The 21960-nt window shown below is 36.9% G+C and overlaps 1 protein-coding gene across 3 annotated transcripts in view; it reads left to right on the top strand.

Annotated features, from left to right (window-relative positions):
- The window catches only part of PDE4D (phosphodiesterase 4D, cAMP-specific), a 1047082-nt gene that overhangs the window by 1009164 nt on the left and 15958 nt on the right, over nucleotides 1–21960 (top strand). For 2 of the 3 annotated variants that reach the window (XM_014548745.1, XM_005857916.2), the window contains 4 exons: nucleotides 18320–18413; nucleotides 19551–19723; nucleotides 20327–20425; nucleotides 21263–21427. In XM_014548745.1, coding sequence (XP_014404231.1) covers nucleotides 18320–18413; nucleotides 19551–19723; nucleotides 20327–20425; nucleotides 21263–21427 — 531 coding nt within the window. Of the gene's footprint in view, nucleotides 1–12868; nucleotides 12932–18319; nucleotides 18414–19550; nucleotides 19724–20326; nucleotides 20426–21262; nucleotides 21428–21960 lie in introns of those variants that run through there. The other variant, XM_005857918.2, reaches the window with a different exon arrangement.

The raw sequence follows: 21960 nt of genomic DNA, 5'->3' as shown, positions 1-21960 counted from the left end.
AAAACACTAGTATGTACCTTACTTTCTAATGGAAGGCATAATCCTGATGTTTTCTCATACCTCAAACTTTACATTTGGTCCCAGAAGCAGTACACTACATGCCAAAACGATCTGTCACATTTTTAAAGATGAAAAACTGATGCTCTATTAAACTTGTCCACGAGCCATATACTTCTTAATACAGGCAGAGATCATTATTTTTCTGAATGTAACATCTGGGGGGAGGACAAGGAGATAGAAAAACAAGTGTTTGTTCTCAGGCTGCATTTTCAAAATATGTCCTAATAATTTTTTAAATTTATTTAGTGAGCTCTGGATTCCAAAATTGTAAGAGCAGTTTCAGCAAATATAATTCCTGTAAGGGAATCCTATTGTGCAGCTTATTCTGCCTGCCTTGTTCTCTGTGTCATGTTGGGATGAGAGCAGAAAGGACCTAGCTCCTGGGAAAAGTATGCCAGTGAGACAGCATTAGGTTGGGAGTCAACTTAGCAGGCAGGTAGTTAACAGGCCACAGATATAAACTAAAGGATGAGGGGGTCAGTGGTATGAGAAGACCAATTGACTAAGGCAGATCTGAGATTCTGAGCTGATGGGATTTGGAGGGTTGGGTGAGTAGAATTGGTAGCATAAAGCTTGATCAATCAGCGGGAGATAGGATAAACGTAGGGAAGGTTTAAGCAGGTGTCAGAATTTTAAATAGACAATTATTATGGTGTTGCCTATTGGGGGAATGGAGAGGAAAGATGGACTCGTGGCTAGAGTGAGAAATAAAGATTGAAGGAAAGAAAGGTCGGAGAAAGCTGTATTAGACAGTGAGGTGGTGAAGGAGAAGGGTGGGAGGAGGAGGGATATCTGACTGCGCTGGCCTGGGATCAGAGTTGTCCTTGGCTGGAGGCAGACTGACCAGTTTGTGTTCCTGCCTACTTTACACCTCAGGATTCATATGGTGAAACCTGGTTGGAATAAACCTTTGGGACAGCCTTGAAGGAAAAAAGAAATCCCCTGAGGTGAGGGTCTGACTGTTTATGGGAAGACAGTTGGCTGTGGGGATGAGGGAGGTGGGAGTTCTGACTGAAGAGGGGAGATTTATAGACAGAGTGTATTTCTGAGGCTTGAGTCTTTTTTAGCACCAATAGCTGGCTTCACCTCCTTCACCTGTTGCCTCCTTGAGTCATGGCCCAGTAGCAGCATGGGTGGTTTGTCACATCCAACTGCTGGGCTACCCCCTAAGGAACCTGTGGTCTGGGAGGGAGAGCATGGGGCAGCACGGTATAAGCTGGAACACGGTGAAGAGAGACCGTGTCAAAATCAGTATAAGTTGATTCACTGTAGTATTTCATGAGTAATTGTTGGATGCCAAAAAAGAAAAGTGGGACAGAATAGCAAATGACACAATGGATCTTTATCTGGATTCCGCTTTAAATCTTCCTTATTCGCCCTGGCCGGTTTGGCTCACTGGATAGAGCGTCGGCCTGGGGACTGTAGGGTCTTGGGTTCAATTCCAATAAATCTTCCTTATTCCAATGAGCTTAACAATTTATCTTCTGGATATAAATCCACCCCACACTAGAGTTATGGCCTTGGATAATTAAATTACCTCAACCTCTCTGAGCCTCTGTTTTCTCTGTAAATCAGGACTAATAAACTCTACTTCACATGATTATTATGAGAATGACATGAAACCTTGTGTCAAGTGCATAGTGTGGTGCACACACATAGTAGGCATTGTGGCCTATCTTTAGTAGAGATGAGGACTGGAACTATTTTTAAACTTAAAGGTGAACTTTATATGCTGCCATATAAGTAACCCAATGCAACTGGAGCTTGAATCAACACGCCTGGATGACAGAGCCCACAGAGTGTGCCTTTGAAATCCTGATACTCAGCATGGTGATTTATGGGACCTCACTAGCTTGCATATGTGATGGCCTACTGAGTTTGTTTACTTTAGTTTTAGCTCCGTTACCTAGCACTCTATGATAGCATATTCTTATTTACACTCTCACTGACCACTTAATTATGATTACTTTGAAAGAACATATTTGAAGGCAGACACACACAAAAAAAACTCTTACTAGAGTTGTAAGGGTCTTCACACACACACACACACACACACACACAAACTCTTACTAGAGTTGTAAGGGTCTCGTGTAGATAGATCTTCATTCCACCTTGTCTAAAAATCGGTGCATTGCTTACCTAAATGGCCTCTAAGACCCCTCTAAATGATTCAGATATCAGTATCAGGTTACTAGGTGTCTCTTCTTGGGGCAACTAGGAACAAGAACCAAAAATAAACCTTTTCATCAGTGCACAGATTTAAAATGACAATCTGGTTGAGAAACAGAAGAGTGGATGAAATGACCTTGAACTTAGTTCCAGCCTATGATGAAGTCTTAGTCATCGTCTGATACTAGCCATACCAGAGGGAAAAGAAACTCCCCAGCTGTGTAGTTGTTATAAGAGTTGAAAATGAGTCACTGAGTAGGTGATTGATGCCTTTCCTTTTCCACTTGCTGACAGCCACTTTGCAGAGAAATCAAACATTGGTATGCTTAATAAAAGTTGTTTTTGGGTTTTAATTTGAAAGGATACAGAGGTGAAAGAGGTTTGTGAGATCTACCTGTTCACCTCCTTCACTTTACAGATGCCGTAACAAGGCACAGGAAAAGATGCAGTGACCCCGAACAAATCAGTCCTGTGTTACTTTTGTCAAGGCTTTTATCTTGTGGCAAATAAAAATTTTTGTTGATAGACATGACCTTGATTTAGGTCTTTTATTGACATCATCACTTTTGAATGAGATTTTTAGGCTGGTGTGTCTTTATTATTTGTGTTTGATACTTGACTATTTTCTAGACCAGGTACCATTTTCCTGTGGGAAATAAATCATTATGAGGTGTGTTTTTTTTTGTCGTTGTTTTATGCCTTTTGGCTTCAGTTAACCACAATCCAGTATTTAGGCTTACATAGGGGTTTGTTTTTTTGGAGGGGTCTGGTAACTATAGGACATGTATCTGCACCAAAGGTTTTATAGATGAAATGAGACTTTTAAATAAGTGTATTATTTTACTCTTTTCCTATCACCTTTATTTTCAGAAGCAAAACTTACGTCTCCCATCATAACGATATAACATAGGCAGTATCCTAGAAGAATAAATGTCAAGGTAGTTATTAACAACCATTTTTCCTGAAGTGTGAACAAATATGAGTTAAATGTTTTAAACTATGTTTTAGGTCTGAGGGTTGGTTTGTTTTAAGGACACTTCCTTGATTTTAGAGAGAGGAAGGGAACGGGAGAGAGAAACATTAATGTGAGAGAGAAACATCCATCAGTTGCCTCCTGCATGCACCCTGACCCAGGACCAAGCCCACAACTTGGGTATGTGCCCTCACCGGGAATCAAACCCACCATTTTCTGGTGTGCAGGATGACATCCAGCCAACTGATCCACACTGGCCAGGGCAAGTTTGAGTTATTTATTAGAAGAAACATAGTTGAATCTTACTTTAGGGGCAATTAGATAAATCGCGTTGGTTTTTCCAGTATTTTAGAGCCAGTAATTTAGTCTCAAGATATAAGGACAGTTACATTTAATTTTAAAAATTGCTTAAAAGCATTATTTTGAATAAAAATGACTGCTATAGAATTAATGATGATGATCTAACCTATGCTGTATTTTATGGATAACAATATGTACTTTTAAGATATGGCAAGATTTCCTTTTCCAGCAAAGTGGCAACATGCATCTAATTTGAATTCCAGAAGAAGAGAATAGAGAGAATGGAGACAAGGAAATATTCTAGGATTTCAGTTGAATCCCAAGCAGAAAAAAATTTTAAAGAAACCCACATCCTGGTATTTCCTACAGAAACAAATAGATCTCAGCACAGCCAGAGAGAAGAGGCAGATTGTCTACAAGGAAACAAAAATTAGATTGACAGCTGTTTAATTTGTGGGAAGTGGTTCATCTGATTAAAGGAAATTATATCACATGTGAAAGCAAGGGCATCTGGGATACGGAGTTTTTAATTGTCCAGACTCTGCAGCTCAGGAAGGCACACTAGAAGGAAGTGGGGTGGCTCCTGCACTTGCTCGTTTATTTTGTCTCCCACACACTAAATGCAAGCTCACACGATTTGCTGAAACAATAGCTAACACATAGTTAAAAGAATCATCATCATATACTCATTGGTACTGGTCTGGTAACTATAGGACATGTATCTATAGGACATGTATCTGCACCAAAGGTTTTATAGACGAAATGAGACTTTTGGGATCTCCTTGGTCCCAAGTCACCTGTGGAGTTGTACCTACATTGCCCTTTGGGGTTATAGGGATGTCTTTACATTTGTCAGGTCAGTGCATGCTGAAAAAATTATATCTATTTGTTTGGTATCTCCATAAGCATTTTCAGCTGGTGTCCATGATTCTAATAGTTTGCAGACAAACCATTGATTGCATAAACTATTGGGTAGATATTATTGCAGGAGTCTTAATGCAGTTGTTTTAATCAGATTGTCTTTCTTATGACAAGTTTCAGTGTTTCTGGTCACACTATAAATAGTTTATTGGGCCCTGACCAGTGTTGCTCAGTGATAGAGCATCGGCCTGGGCACCAAAGGGTTGTAAGTTCAATTTCTGGTCAAGGGCACATACCTGGGTGGCAAGTTCAATCCCTGGCCCCACTCTGGGGTGCATATGCAGGAGGCAGCTAATCAATGTATCTCTCTCTCTCTCTCTCTCTCTCTCTCTCTTCCTCCCTCCCTTCCACTCTCTCCATAAATCAATGGAAAAAGATATCCTCAGGTGAGGATTAACAACAAAAAAAAATTGTTCATTGGGCTCCTGACATCTGCTTGATACTGTGCTAGATTACCTTTATTTCTCCAACTCCTTCCGCACAACCCAAAGACCCTAAAGACCTTACTGTATGTTGTAGTGCTCATAAGAGACAGGGCCACGGTTTTAACTCTGGTGAAGCCAACTAGAGAAACCTACACTCTATACCTTGGTACTTCTCAGAATTCCTATACTCTGCTATTCTGTCACTGTCACTTATGGGGGAAAAAATCCCATTATTGCACCATTTTTAATTGTGCTTATGATTGCTTTTAGTGAAGTCTTAATTACTAAAATGTTCAAATAAGGCATAGTACCTTAATAAAAAACTGCCGACTTAAATGCTGGATTCTGCTTTTGGTTATGTTGTGTAATCTTGCTTAGGCTTTTATATTACTAATTTACTGTGAAGAAGAGATTTAAAAATAAATTATCTGTTAATGGGTTTGAGGGGATAGTCTAAAAACATCTTAAAAGGGTTTGGGGGATAGTCTAAAAACATCTTAAAGTAATTTGATGAAAGTGTTCTATCAGAGTGTAATGTCATTAGAGGATTTGAAAGTTTTGAAAGTAACTACATATTTAAAACAACTATCTGGCATTTTTCCTTACCCAGAACTCTGTGAAGAATTGGGGGTAGGGGTGTAAAATGTCCCTCAACAGTTAAAAAAAAAAACTTCATATTTTTTAAATTGTCTTGCACTCAATTCATAGGACTCTTCTTCTTTTTATTCTCCTCCAAATCTGTACTTCCCCCAACCTTCTTCATCTCAGCAAATGGCCCAAATAGATATTCAAGTCACAAATCGAGGTGTTGATTCCAAATATCTATTCAAGTCACAAATCGAGGCGTTGATTCTTATCTCTTCACTTCCAGCATTCAGTTCAAGTCTTGTTAGCTCCTCAGTGCTTCCTCTCCTCTTCCATCTGCTCTTTCCCCCCTACAAACCATCCTCTCCAGGTACAACTTTTTAAAAATGTAAATTAAGTTCCACACCCTCTGGCAACTTACCTGATCTTGACTTTGCCCTTCCTTGACCCCTCTAATCTCACCTGATATACTTATTTCTTCATGCTGGCTGTGTTCCTTCAGCCCTTGTTCAGAAAGCTCTGCCCCAAATCTTCTGGTTGGCTTTCTAGTCATTAGGGTCTCATCTCAGATATTACTTTCTCAGTGCAGCTTGTCCTGACTACTTAATAGCATATTTGTCACTTTTTTTTTGTCTAAGGCTTGTTTTTGTCCTTTTTGCTCATTGCTGTATCACCATGCTGATGCATAGTAGCTGTTCACTATTTTGTTAAGTGAATAAGTAAATAATCCTTTTTAAATGATTATTATCTGATATTTAAGCCCATTACTTTCCACAAGAATTTCCATTGAAATCGTAGTATTTTTATTTCTGCTTGTTAATAAATGTGAAGGGAGAAAAGAGTTAGGTAGTAAAATAAGTTTGAGAAATGCTAAGTTAAACACAATTAGAAAGATTATTCATTACTGTTTTTGATAAAGCCTTTAATATGCTATTGTACACAATCTCTAGGAAGGTTAGCGCTATATCAGAAGTTTATTTCACACTGGATGTCTTCTCTGAGAATGAGAACTACTGCTTTTACAACACATTCTAGACAAAAATCCAATGTAATAGGAAGAAGAAAATGAATGCTTTATTTATTATATGGAGGATGATTTATATTGACCATAAGAAGAAAAAGCTGCCCTAACCGGTTTGGCTCAGTGGATAGAGCGTTGGCCTGCGGACTGAAGGGTCCCAGGTTCGATTCTGGTCAAGGGCATGTACCTTGGTTGTGGGCACATCCCCAGTAGGGGGTGTGCAGGAGGCAGCTGATCAATGTTTCTCTCTCATCGATGTTTCTAACTCTCTATCCCTCTCACTTCCTCTCTGTAAAATATCAATAAAATATATTTTTAAAAAAAGAAGAAGAAAAAGCTGACAACCAAGGACTCAAAAATTAAACCTATGAAAAAGTGAAAGAAGAGAATCTACAACAACGGCACCCAGCAAACAGCTGTGAACCCGGGAACACCAGTCCCCAAGCAGCGCGAGCACGCGGATTCGGAGGAGCCCTGCACCCCCTCACATAAAGGAGAGAGAGAATTACATAACCAGACACCTGGAGAAGAGAGATCATGGGGAGACAAAGAACCAGCCCGCATATGAAAGAAAAACAGGCATCACCAGAAAAAGAAGTAAACGAAATGGAGGCAAGCAACCTGTCAGAGAAAGAATTCAGAGAAATGGTCATAAGGTGGATGAAAAGAATGGAAGACAAATTCAACAATATGTGTAAGAACCAAGAGGAAATGAAGAAGAACCAAGAAGAAATGAAAAATGACATCACTGCTGTAAAGAAAAAGTGAAAGAAGAATTTTAAAATGTATGCATCAGTTGGGACCATTCAGTTTTCTGCAAGCAGCTCTACCCATTTCACCGTATTTGCTTTTAATTTCCACCAGCTGGCATAGTGCTTGGCCTACAATAAACATACCATAAAATAAATATTTGTTGACTATTCAGTGATGAGTGAGTAAACGTGGTCCAAGATCATCATTAAAGAATTAAGATCAGTTGGCTTAAGAAAGCAGGAAAATATCTAAGGCATTTCAGGGAATGTTTTATTCCAAAGGATTAAAATAACAATGATATTAATACCTAATAAGGATAGTTTAACTGCTATTATATTGCCTAAAGGCTTTGCTTAATTAGGAATTTTCCATATAGTAGATTACTCAAAGCTAACATGGACTTTAGCCAAACATATGCCTATTTGCCTGGGATATAGTGGTGGAGCTCTTTGAAAGAGTAAAATTGTTATTTTATGGTATGTAACTATGCTTGAGATTTTTTTCATTTCTCTTTAGGCACAGTTAAGCAAATTTGGAATTAAAATAATTTGATAGCATCATCTCATTTTTTAAAGTCAGATTTTGAGGTATAACTTACATATGGCAAGATGTAGTCTTTTTAGGTATGGTTGAATGTGTTTTGAAAAATGTATACAATTGGATGACTACCACCAGAATCTAGATGTAGATATTTACATCACCCAAAAAGGTTTCTCTTGCTCTTTTGTAGTCATTCCCCTACCCCTATCCCCAGTCACTGGCAACCAGTGACCTGAATATCCCTACATTTTGTCCTTTCCAGAATTTATGTGAATGAAATCATATAGTATACCTATAGCCTTCTGTAAATGGCTTCTTTCCCTTTGTATATTGCTTTTGAGATTGATCCACTAATAATACATTACATGTATTAATTTGTTTCTTTTTATTGCTTTCTAGTATTTCAATTGGATGTATTACAATTTGTTTATCCATTCACCACCTGATATCTAGGCTATTTTCAGGTTTCAGTTGATATGAGTAGAATTGCTACAAACATTTGCATATAGGTTTTTGTACAGATATATGTTTTCATTTCTCTTAGGCAAATAACTAGGGTGGGTAGGATTGTTGCATCATATAGTCAGTGTACTTATTAACTTTATAAGAAAGTTCCAAGCTGTTTTTAAAAAGTTGCTATACCATTTTGCACTCCCTCCAACTATGTATGAGAGTTCCATTTGCTCCGCATCCTGGCAAGCGTTTTGTATTGTTTGTATTTTTTATTTTAGCCATCCTACTAAGTATGTAGTGGCACCACATTTTGGATTTAATTTGTTTTATTTCCTGAATTACTAATGACTAACGTCAACCTCGAGTTCCTCTTAATTTCAGACCTCTGTAGTATTTGTAACATATGTTTTTGTTTTTGAACAAAGCTTTTCCTTAAATTTCATTCAGATCCATTATCACTAGAGGGCAGTAAACACAAACGGATTTAGTGGGCTTGCTTGACTTAATGTTTTTATACTATTAGCATTAATCAAAGAAAGTATAGTTTTTATAATGTAAAAATAGATTTAAAATTGTTATTTAAAATATAGGTTATAAATTAGTTCTAGATTATTGTCTGCCTCTAAAACTACTTTCAAGGCAGTTGAAGTAGAAGAAACACTCAATGATTTAAAAGACACTGGTATGCTCTAGTTATTATATGTAATATCTGTAGTTTAACCTTGCCTCAGAATTCTTCAAGGAGCATTTAGCAATTAGATTTGCGTGTGTTGAGCTGAACAGCATTGGATATGTGAGAGCCCACTTTATACAGATTTGCTTCTTGATTAATAACAACTCCCAGAACTTTGGCCTTAAATAAAAAGGTATAAATTAAATATAGACTGATTATAGAATAAATTATTTTCCAAATGTGTAAATTATACCAAAAACAGTGCTGTTACTGGGAAAATCTCTTAGGTTGGAGAAATCTAAGAGTTAGTACACTTATTTTAAATAATATTTCTTAAATATTTTAAGCACAGTAATATCTTGTATAAGTTAGAATTTATTATGTTAACAGACATATTGTTTGTAGACTCTAGGCTAAATGTAGATTAATGCCTAAAATACTTTTTGGCAATTTAGAATATTTTGAAGCCGGACACCCTTGGTTCAGATTTACTCTCCTGCTTGGCTTTGTGACCTTGGGGGAGACACTTGACCTTCTGAGCCTCAGTGTCTTCATAATTTGATCTGTTTTTCTTTTTCCTTATTCAAAAATGTGTCTTATCTCTCATGACCTCTATTCCAATGTCAATGATGCCAGCGTGTGTTAATACTATATCAATGACTCAACTCCATCAGCAGAATTTTAAATATCCTAAAATAGTCCAGAAAGATTGGTGATTGCTTGAGGTATCAGTTAAAATGAAGAGTAAAAGAGGGGTGACGTTAGACATTCTGGGGAGTATTATCAGAGAAAGACATGAAAAGAGAACTAAATGCTGAAGGAAATGTGTGTTTTTTTCCTATTTCAGGACCTGTGCACATGTTGGTATATAAAACCATCTGGGTGTTTGAGAGCAGCAGGTCACCAGACAGGGAATCTGAGTTCTACCTGTGTGTGAGGGCATCTCTGTCTTGCTCACACAGCCTCCCATGCAGAAGTAGGTCTCGCTTTCAGGCGAGGCTGCCTGTGTCTGGGCACCAGCTTCCTGACCACAGTTATAAGATCCATCCTGTCCAGAGATCTGACCACAGTGATGGTAGCAGTGGTTCTTTACTTCAAGACACTGTGAGTCAGCACAGGATTAAGGATAACTGGGTCCACTCCTAAATTCATGCCATTTATCATAGAATTTGCATCAGCCTAATTATACGGTGAGCTATTCATACACCATGGAGAGCACAGACTCACAGAAACCTGGATTTGCCTCTCAGCCCTGTCACATACAGGGCAAGTACCTGTCTTTTCACCTTAGCATGGGGATAATATCTATCTTACCAGGATGTTGTGAAGATTGGAGATAAAATAGATAAAGCTCTTGGTGCATATAGGTGCTTAATAAATGTTGTGACATACCCATTACAGTGCTCTCATTAACATTTTCAGAAGCCAAGTTTGACCGTTAAGAGTGGTATCTCTCTGGTCCCATCCACATTTCTCTTCTGCGTTGTCTAGTCTCTTCTGCAGGCTGCTGCTGCCATGGCATTGAGAAGGAGCATCTAGTCTGCCTCTCATAATGGGAAAAATGAAATGAATCTTAGTTTAGGTCAGAGCTTTTAAAAAAGATTTCTTGTTATCATCATCATCATCTCCGTTACTGGAACAGATTAGGGACTTACATACAGTTGAATCTTATGCCTGTGGTTGACTAACAACTTTGAGAACTATAAAGAAAGCATGAGCTATCTTTCTTGCCTCAAGCATCCTCCATCCTGATTTAGGAGTCACAGTTTAAGGTAATTGAAGCAACTAGAACAGTAATCCTTAACACTGCGGGACATTCAAGAAATTCCAGGGTACACTTACTGGGGAGTACTCCTGGAATTTTATGGGCAGAAGCCAGGGAGACTAGATGTCCTGGAATACACAGGGTAGTCTTTACCAGGGAGGATCGCTCCATCTGCCAGCAACCATTCATGTAGGTGATTCACATATGATTATCTGAGCCTAGAACACAACTACTTTTTACATGTAAGCGTTTCCACCCCCCTGTCTCTTTCCTCCCTCCCTCCCTCCTCTGCCTCTCCTCCCCACCACATTTCTCTGTCACTTTCCCAGCAGCTTCTTCCTAAATTTAGCATGGGCTTCCTCATAACATGGCAGTGTCAGAATAGTCAGACATTCTCTCAGGGTGACTCAGGGATCCCAATAGCACATTCGAGGAGACCAAGGTGGAAATCCCCAAGGTGTCTTCCTCAGCTAGACAGGGGAGGTGGAGGCAGCTAAATAGGCCTCAGCCCAATTTTTTTAAATGGCCCCATGGGAGACAGCAAGACCTGGGCGATGCATGAGGAAACAGGTGACCCCATAGTACTCAGCCAATGAGGAACCAGAGGAGGGACTAAATAGATAGGCTATGTTCCCCGCCCCACGTGTCCCTGTACAATGGGACTGACGCCCTCTCATTTTCGACATACTTCTGTCTCCAAGTCCGTCATTTAAATTCGGGCAGGTGAGCCATTTCTCATACTCCTAGACTAGGCATCTTTGGAGACCAGCTACGGCCGTACCCAATTTTACCAATGAGGAGCCCAACACACTAAGAGGTGAGGTTATTTGTTGAGGATTATGCACTAAAGGATTTTAATTCAGAGTCTATGTTCTTAGTAGAACTTTAGTCAAGTTATTTTAAGATGGTTTTTTATTTTGTTTTTGTTAAACCCGGGGATGTTTTTCCCTCTTTTTTTTTTCTTTTTGTAGAGAGAGGAAGGGAGAGAAAGAGGAGGAGGAGGAGAGAGAAAAAAAACCATCAATGTGTGAGACACATCAATTGGTTGCCTCCCCTACACACCCCATCCCGGGTGGGATGGAACCTGCAACCAAGTTACATGCCCTTGACTGGGACTCAAACCCATGACCCTTCGGTCTGCAGTCAATACTCTAACCACTGAGCAAACCAACCAGGGCTAAGATGTTTTTAAAATAGCACAATAGGAGGGGCATCAACAGAAAATCTATTTTTTAAAATCCCTTCTTCATAGCAAATTAGTAATGTGAAAGCCTAAGCAGTGTTACCCAACATGACAAAAGGAGCTGAGAACAGCCACGCCACGCCAGTGAGGAAATGCATCACTTCCATTTGTGAATGCTGGACATAACTCTGTTATTTTATAATCACAGTATGCTTTTATGTTGGTTGGAGGGAGAAACTTCGGTTATATCTGTGTCACTAGGGAAACCACTTGTTTTGTTTTGGATTTGAGAGAGAAAGCAATTAAAATGCCTGATTGCCATTTTCAGAGCAGCCTTTATTTTGAAGAAAGAGAAGTCAGAGAATATTGAAATTCATAGAAGTGACTCCAGAAGGATTGGTAATCCTTATTTAAGAATGAACTATGAGTGTTGAATGTTTCATGGTGGTTATTCATCACTGGGAGAGGGAAACCCCATTCATCTATTCACAGGGCAGCCTCACTGCAGGGATACCATTTTTAAACAAGTTTACCAGAGGTTTGCCCTTGCCAACCAATCACAAAGCACCCTGGGCCTAGTCCACGCCTCCTGACCTGATGGAGCCGCGGATGGAGTGTAATTGGTACATAGTTGGGGTTTTATAGGACGGGTTTCTTGTCACTCTCCCCAGCTTCCCTGCAGTTCCTTATTTGGTAGCTTTTGACAGAACTTATCTTTCTTGCAGCGAAGCATATTGGCATACATTATTCATTAGTCCCTGGAGCTCAGGGAGAGAAAGATGCAGACCCTTAGGTCTTTAGATATTTCTTTATCACATGAATTTTCTTTATTCAGAATAGTCGTTGAATTCTGTTCCATTCTGGAGGTTTACAAGTGGCATATGTTCAATGGGAAGACGGCTGGATGTCGGATGGGATCTAATGCAAGGCTTCCATATATATACTTAATTCCCAAAAATCTTTAAAAACCCACACACTCCGAGGCTAGTAGAGATTGTTAATCTATCAAGGTTTTGAAGATATACATATTTTAGAATCCAGTCTCTATATAATCACTCAAAAATGCCTGAAGCAAACTATTTACTGTCAGTGTCTTGGGGCTACATAAAGGTAAGGTTTATTTTATTTAGCCTTTGTAATAAGCTCCTGATTAATCATTTTCTAACTGGTAGTTTTAATAAATTACAATGGAATTAAGCTTTCTAAGCAATCTTTTTTCCTTAGACATGACTGCAGAAGAAATACGTGGTTTTAGTAGTCAAGTTAAAGAGAAATTGTGCAACTTCTAATAGTTATAGTTTACATGTTAAAATTGCTTTTTAATGTGCAGGGGTTCTTTGTCATGTTGTAGATTTCAGTTATGCTTGTAAATGTCAAGGTAATTAAATAAACCCATTGGAAATGAATTACTGAGCAAAATTACTTATACTGGTGTATGGGTTCCCGTTAGTTTGAAGCACTTAAAGTTTATAAAAATTAATTTGTGGCTCTTTCTAAAAATCTGCACTAGTTTAACCTGATGAAGAGTGTGTTTTTTTTCACCTCTGGATGGAAAGCTCTAGATGACAGTAAAAATTGACATTACTTGACTTTTTAAGTGGCATACTATTAAAATGAAAACTTGATTACTTGTAAAACCTGAAAAAATTTATGTTAATGTGATACTGCTACTTTTGTTCATCTCAAGAAATGAATTAATAACTGACTTTAATATAATTGTGTTCCTGCTTGGCAGGCTTCTTGCATGCCCCTGGCCGCTGCTAGCCTGGTGGTCTCTGTAATAAAAGCAGGAGGTAAAAACCTTTTTCAGTCCTAAATGAAGCATCACTTCCAAGGTCGACATTTACTCTTGAACATTTGAGTATATCACAATACATTATTTTTAAGAACCCTTTTTCATTGCTTTAAGAACGCAGATTGAAATTAGTTTTCATTTTCTTTGTTTCTTTTTAAAGGAAATGTTACTATTTGCTGGGAGATTTACCTGCAGTCTAAGAAAACTTATTTCAGTTTTAATTGTCCAAGTAGTTATGATTCCCCATCTCCCTTTTAATCTATGGATCGTCTGGATTTCTTTTTGATGCAGATTTTCATTTAAATTTTGCTAACCATTTCATGGCTTGAAATTTGTTTAATATAGAAAAGGATAAAGGGTAATAAAGGAAACCCTCCCAGTCCTCTCAGAAATCATCTCTTAGCTTTTAGACAGTTCATATTTGGTGCATTTTTTAAAGGGCTTTACATTTGTATTATGATTATGAACAATACCTCTAAGAACTCAGTATAGAATTTTAGTGTGTATTTTTTTGAAAAAAAAATTGTTGCTGGACAGCTTTATGTTTCATATTGGGAAAAAAAACACAAACAAACCAACATAATTGTTTTATATTTAAGGCTAAATATATTTAGTCTTATACATGTTAAAGGATTTATTATTATACAGCCTGTACAGTGTTTATTTTAGCTTTTAAGCTATCTATCAAACTTGTAGTGTATGACAGAGCAGCATATATAAATTATTTTTAATAGAATATTATGGGGGGGAAAGCAAGCATTTTCTTAATGTTTGACCTTTGCCACCTTCTTAGTTATATGCTAGGAGACCATATAATGCCCCCAGTAACACACTGGCATGAATGCAAAAATAAAGGGATTAAATTTGAGAATATTTAAATTTTTAATTATTTTGTTTTTCTTCCTCAACAGTCTTAAATGGAATATAAGTTGGGGAACTGGACTTTAAAAAGCAAAATACAGTATTCAGTTCAACTGCATTTTCACTTTCCTTTGTGTTTTACATGCTGCACGCAGACTTTCTGATGCACAATGAGAACAAAGGATTTGAAAGCATTAACTTGGAAATCTTTCTTTCTTTCTTTTTTTTGCTGCGACCCCATGAAGGGTTTGTCTACTCCATGCTTACATGTTATTTCAGATTATTTAAATAAAAAACAACTAGAATAACTCATCATCAGGAAATATTTAGAGGTCACTTTTTAAAATATCTAAAAGCTCAATTAAATTGTTCTGCATTTTACAGTCAGTTCTTTTGAAAAGCAGTTCTATATTTTATCTCTTCTACATCTGTAAATAGAAAATGTAACATACATTTTATTACCTTTTTTAATTATTTTCCCCCTCATAGTAATTTTATATAGTTATTCTAATCAACTTTAAAATGAGAGAAATTTCACTTACATTTAAAAATTATTGTTGACTGGTTTATTTTCTTTATATCCAGCTATACACTTCAAAACCAGATTGTAATATCAACTCCCAGTTGAGAAAGCACTGGTGGTAATTTTTGTGGTTATTATTTTAGCCTCCCTGGATTCAGTGTTATATCAATAGAAAAAAAGGGGGGGTTGATTTTAGAGCCTTTTAGAAAATGCCCTTATAACTTAATTAATTGACTCTTTGAAGATTGTCTTAGGAGATCTCCCCCCCTCTCCCTTAGGAAGAAAGGGGTCTGCTTAAAATATTGTCTCTTCTAACTATGTTAAAAGGAAAGGTGGACTTCCTTGGAGCACCTCACTAGCCTTGTAGGGAGACAGGTGCGCACGGACGGGTTTCTCTACTCCATGCTTCTGGGTTTTGAACAAAAGCGGAAGAGTAGTCTGGGAATATATATGATATAAAAATAATCAGTGGAATGTGCAATCTGTAATTTATCAGTCAGTACAATAGATTACTTTCACTGGCATTTTTTGCCTTGGTTATGTGTACTAACTGGCTATTTTGATGATATATATAAGCAATCATCATTCTTTATATACTTCATTCTTTATATTATACTTCATTCTTTATATTCTTCCAGATAAAGTCAAGAATTTATGAGGGGCATCTGTAGGCACCATGCCATTTTTCTGCTTTAGCGTATGGCAACATATTCCTTATACCAACATATTCCATATTCCTTATTCCTTATACCAACATATTCCTTATACCAGGTTGCTTATAAGTTGGAAGGGAATTCTGTAAAAAACTGGGTCCCCATCTAACTTTTTAATGCCCCACCTCCCACCCCAAGCTTACATTGAGAGAAATGCATGAAGGGCAGGTAGACATTGTGGTTCCTGTATAGGTTGTGGAGAGGCCAGGATTTGCTGTTCAGCAGACTCTTTTGAACGAGTTTTGCCCAAAGATTTTTTCTATGGTACTTTTACACAGTGGAATACTACTCAGCCGTAAAAAGGAAGAAAATTTTATCCTTTGCCCTCCCACCCCAAGCTTACATTGAGAGAAATGCATGAAGGGCAGGTAGACATTGTGGTTCCTGTATAGGTTGTGGAGAGGCCAGGATTTGCTGTTCAGCAGACTCTTTTGAACGAGTTTTGCCCAAAGATTTTTTCTATGGTACTTTTACACAGTGGAATACTACTCAGCCGTAAAAAGGAAGAAAATTTTATTTTTTGCGGCAGCATGGATGGACCTGGAGGACATTATGCTAAGTGAAATAAGCCAGTCAGAGACCATAGGATTTCACTCATGTGTGGGATTTAATGAACAAACTGATCTAACAAGCAAAATAGAGACAGATTCATAGATAGAGAGCAGGCAGAGAGCTCTGGTTAGGGTGGGGGTGTGAGTGGAGTGAGTGGAGGGATTGAGGAAAAAAACAAAGGGAAAGAATTCATGGACAAACAACAGTGTGCTAATTGCGGGAGGGAGTGAGGGGCAGGGGAAGACGGTATAGGGGGATAAATGGTGATGGAAAGAATAAAAAATAAAGGAAAAAATAAATTTAAAAATATTTTTTCCTAAAGTAAATTTTATTAGTTAAGCAAGGATTTACTTACCTTTTGGACTGGTGCATAGTATTATCATTATATTTTTGAAGCATGGTGACCATTTCTTACATGAATAATGTATTATTTATTGGAATGAGTAGAGGAGGTAGATATTTAGATATGCATTTTTATGGGTGTAACTATATTCAGATCTTAAATTTGTCCTGCAATAATAAAAACCACTATAAAAGGCCCAGAGATATAGAAAGAGCTCAAATAATGTTGAGCATCTATGATGTGCTAGGCTAAATACAGGACACTTCCTATTAGCTCATTTAATTAGTTAATAGCTATAACTTACTCAAAAAATACAACTTTACAAAACATGGACAGAAAATGTTTTGAACACTATTGTAAATGTCTTGAGTATTTTTTAATTTTTTAATTGATTATAGAGAGAGAGAGAAATATCAATTTGTTGTTTCACTTCCTTTTGCATTCATTGATTGCTTCCAGAGATTGAACCCACAACCTTGGCATATTGGAATGACACTCTAACCAACTGAACTACCCAGCCAGGGTATAAATATTCTTAGAAGGCCCCAAAATTTACTTTTCCCCATGAATCGTAATATATTATTCTAAGTAAAAATTAGCAGCAATCTATGTTTTGTATACTGCATGATGCCAATTTTGAAGATATAGGTCCATACAAATTTTTTAAATGCATAGAAGGAAATATAGCTAATTATGTATGGTATCTCTGAGCAGTGGGGCTATACATGATTTCTACTTTTCTATATAGCTTTCTAGATTTCTATATCACATGTATTTTATGATCAGAAACAATTATTTTAAAAAAAACACGCATGAACAACTCCCTGTACCTGTAAATTAACAACCAGAAGAATTTGTATTGGTTTGGCCAGTTCTTCAGTTTTGGCTTTAGGATAATGCTAATAAGAATTTCTCATATCCAGTAGTCTTTTGAAATGTTTTCATTGATCTTCCTCAGTGCTTTGTGGTGATAAATTCTTATACATAATTTATATGGTCAATAAGATTGACTTTGGAAGTAATTTGCCAGATTATCTTGAGTTAGAACACCTTGGTATGAATCATTGCAGGGAAGTGAGATTTTTTAATTCTAATGAACAGATTAAATACTGAATTAGAATTACGTTTTAAACATGACTAAATGATAAGCTCACTACTGTCTTTCCCCCAGACTTAAATGATAATTTATGGTGAAATTCAAAATTGTAAGGGCAACTATATATGTGACTTTTTTCGATCAAGTATCTAATAGTATAGTTACTCTATATATATAGAAAAAATATTTTTCCTGTATGTTAAGAGACATATTAAGGTATCTTAAAAGGCCTAACTGGGCAATTTTGGGAGTCAGAGGAAGACATTGAGAAGCAGTTGATGGATGGGAAAGCATAACATCACTGAGAATTCTGGTTTTGAATGCTAGTTGTGGTAGGTAAATTCCAGGGTTTCTTTGGATAAAATAGGCACATGCCTGGCTCGATCCCCAGTAGGGGGCATGCAGGAGGCAGCAGATCAATGATTCTCTCTCATCGTTGATGTTTCTATCTCTCTCCCCTCTCCCTTCCTCTCTGAAATCAATAAAAATATATATTTTTTAAAAAGTGTCAGGACAGTTTAACAATTCTTTGGGCATATTTTCTGTATCTTGGCATATGCTTATATTCTTACACCTAAATTTTCATATATTTTTTTTTATCTTTCTGTTTTTCAGTTTAAAAGGATGCTTAATCGGGAGCTCACCCATCTCTCTGAAATGAGTAGATCTGGAAATCAAGTGTCGGAGTATATATCAAACACATTCTTAGGTGAGAAAAACAAAGTGCAACTTTTAAATTTTCTTTTGAGTTGTTTTGGGAGATGGATTAAAGTACCAGCTGATTTTGGAAACAAGTGTTATGAATTTCATTTGTTTTCATTGATTATATTAATAATTTGAGCCTCTAAGCCTCTAAACTTTAGAACCTAAAGTGACAAAATGCATTTTTTATCTTTTAGTTTTATTCAGGACTTTGGGGGTTTTCTGAATTAAAGTTGCATATTGCTAGTTTTTTCAAAGTACTAACCTGTGAAATGTATTTTTGAGATCTATACATGCATTCAACAAATTCTTGTTAAGTGCCAGTCATTGCTGGGCACTAGCTATTTAATGATAAGTTAGAAATGGTCCCTGTCCTCAATGGGTTGATAGCCTAATGGACACCATACCTGGTAAACTGGTGAGGCAGATAGAATATAATTGCTAAAGAAAAGCTTACTGATAACAATAGCTAAGGGTATGGTGTACTGGGACAACACCACTCCCACCGCCCATTCCCAGAGGAAAATAAAATACAGTAAGTGAAAGTCAACAACTTGAACATATCCTTGATTTGGCTTTACTTTCAAAACAAAATTGCTGAATATCTTAGTAGCACATTCACTAAACAGACATTTATTGAGCACACACTATGTGCAAGGATGAGTTAGGGGAGCTCACTCTCTTGAAATAGGGAATGAATATACAGATACATCTTGTGTCTTTTATTTGAAAATAGCTTTTGTGAAACTGATAGTCACTTATCAGATAATATTGGAGATTCTCCATGCTTCCCACAAAACCTTGTTACGTCATAACACCTAGCTCACTATAGTATAGAAATGTGAAATAGCGAAAGCAATCTAAGTCTTTCAGAGGACCCATTTCAGTAAGCTGTCAGGTTCACACCTGTTAATTATTTTGCCTTGGGATTTATTTATTTATTTATTTTGAGTATCAAACTCAGTCCACATCAAGTTTTAAACATTCAACTTCTCTAAAAGGATCCTTACTTGGAAATATTTCCTGGATTATATAATGATAAATTAAAACCTGTCTAGTTATATATGTTACATTTTAAAAGAAAAAACACAAAAAGCTCAGGTAGAATTAATAGTAAGTGTAGAATATTTTCTCTATTTTTAAGATAAGCAACATGAAGTGGAAATTCCTTCTCCGACTCAGAAGGAAAAGGAGAAAAAGAAAAGGCCAATGTCTCAGATTAGTGGGGTCAAGAAGTTGATGCACAGTTCCAGTTTGACTAATTCAAGCATCCCGAGGTTTGGGGTTAAAACTGAACAAGAAGATGTCCTTGCCAAGGTAAGAAAAATGTCAAGAATTGTGAGCATCAGTATGTAACAATGCCTTTTAATGAATTTTTATTCCTTCTCTTTTAGTAAGTGGACAAGTTATTAATTTATGGGGTGTATTTTTTTTAAGATAGGAACACACTTTATACAACTTTCTAAATTATTTGGGTTTTATTGATACATGGATTTACACAGGTAGTTTGTGATGTGTGTTCTTTCCTTTTTTGCTTCTACGTTTGATTGTTTAACATTAAAAAGTTAGAAATCTATTTATTAAATCTTCCAGTTTTAGGAGAATAGTTAAGGTTTTTGTGACTGGATTTTATCTATTGAAGAAATGCTTTGAAATTTATATTGAAAGTATGTAAATATGTTGTATTGTCAAAGACACGAGGTTAAGCAATGCTTATTCAGTTTTTAGTATGTTCAAGTGAATCTGCCTAAAGTTTCCCCTAATTACATGGTGCATCCATTATATTTAAAATGAATCACTTTTTTTTAAGTTTAACAATCTTTTTATTAAAATCAGTAATTTTTACATGAATATAAAAATTATATATAAAATTATGTTCTACCTCTGCTTTCTAATTTTTCTGTCTTTCTTTAACCCCAGGAACTAGAAGAGGTGAACAAATGGGGTCTTCATGTTTTTAGAATAGCAGAGCTGTCTGGTAACCGGCCTCTGACTGTTATCATGCACACCATCTTTCAGGTAATGTGGTCCTATCACCTTTCTTCTCATTCTGTGCCTTAATGTCCAGTCTGTGAATTGTGCATGCATTGTGTCTTCTTTACTACTCACCCTCTTTTGCATATATTGGACTTTTTTCAGATTTGCCCCTTTACCTAGGGATTAATAAGAATACAGAAAGGTTGAAGTGTGGGTAAAATACAAATAAACCAATGTTGTTAATTTTTTCCCATTTAAGGAAAAGATACGATGTGGGAAAATTGAAGCAATTCATTAAAATAATAGTTTAAAAATCATCCACATGACCCTGATTCACATAGAGAATGGAATACTAACCATAAAAACTGAATCCACCCCTCTGCTAACTAATCTTAATTTCTTCACTGTTTTGTGTACTGCTCTTCTCCATATCCGTTTCTCACTCTTGTTGAGCTGCTTCTGTTCCAGCACAGCGTTAGGATTAAATGAGGAGTTGAGGCTGTAGGTACCCCTGGGACTGGAATGGCAGATGCCAGTCCTAGAAAGGATGTCACATTTCAGTTGATGTGATTTGGTGGCTGAGTCAGTGGCGCTAAACTGAGGCTGACTTCATGATGTTGGGACACAGACATTCTGGAACTGGCAGCTCATTCCTCACACCACACATCTTGGGTTGAGCACTGTTGGGCTTCAGAAGGACAACTCAACTCTGGTTTTATCCCTAAAGTCCCTGGATCCTCCCAAAGATTTCCATTTCCTCACTAGATATTGTGAGAGTGCTATTTCCATTTCTGGGTGTGATATCTTGTTGTTGTTGACACACTCTATGGAAAACCTTTTTTGTAAGGACAAATGTTAATAGAATTTCTTTTCCTACAGGAACGGGATTTATTGAAAACATTTAAAATTCCAGTAGACACTTTAGTTACATACCTTATGACCCTGGAAGACCATTACCATGCTGACGTGGCCTACCACAACAATATTCATGCTGCAGACGTGGTCCAGTCGACACATGTGCTGTTATCTACACCTGCTTTGGAGGTAAATCTGGTTTCTAAAACTGAGAACACTAACTTGTCACTCATAAAGGACTCTTAAACTTGTATGCTAAAGAGTATGCAGTGCAGAAAATAATTGGCTTCGTTGGAAGTATATTGAGTTATAAAGTAAAAGATGTGGTGGTAAATAAATAGTCTGATGATTTTGTTTGTGAAAGTTGACCAGCGATTTAGGGATTCATCTGTTTATGACACTGCTTTCTTGAAATTACCTAATGGACATTCTTTAAAGCACATCTGTTTGGCTTATATCATTTTAGTTTGTTTTTCTGGAATGTAGTCTGATGGCTTTTACATTTATAGTTCAAAGGATGATTATTTTAAAATATAAGCAATGCATTGATGTTTTTCATAGAATTGATTACAAGGAAACACTTCAATTTTACCAAATCCTAAGAAGTTGTTTCATTAAATTGTTATTTAAGCAATTTTATTTTCTTAATTGTTAGGGGAAATATTTTTTTTCTAATATATTTTACTAGAGGCCCAGTGCACGAAATTTGTGCACTCGGGGGG

The sequence above is a fragment of the Myotis brandtii genome, unplaced genomic scaffold, assembly GCF_000412655.1.
Source record: "Myotis brandtii unplaced genomic scaffold, ASM41265v1 scaffold115, whole genome shotgun sequence".
Classification (NCBI taxonomy): Eukaryota; Metazoa; Chordata; class Mammalia; order Chiroptera; family Vespertilionidae; genus Myotis; species Myotis brandtii.
This window is presented reverse-complemented; position numbering and strand designations above follow the sequence as displayed.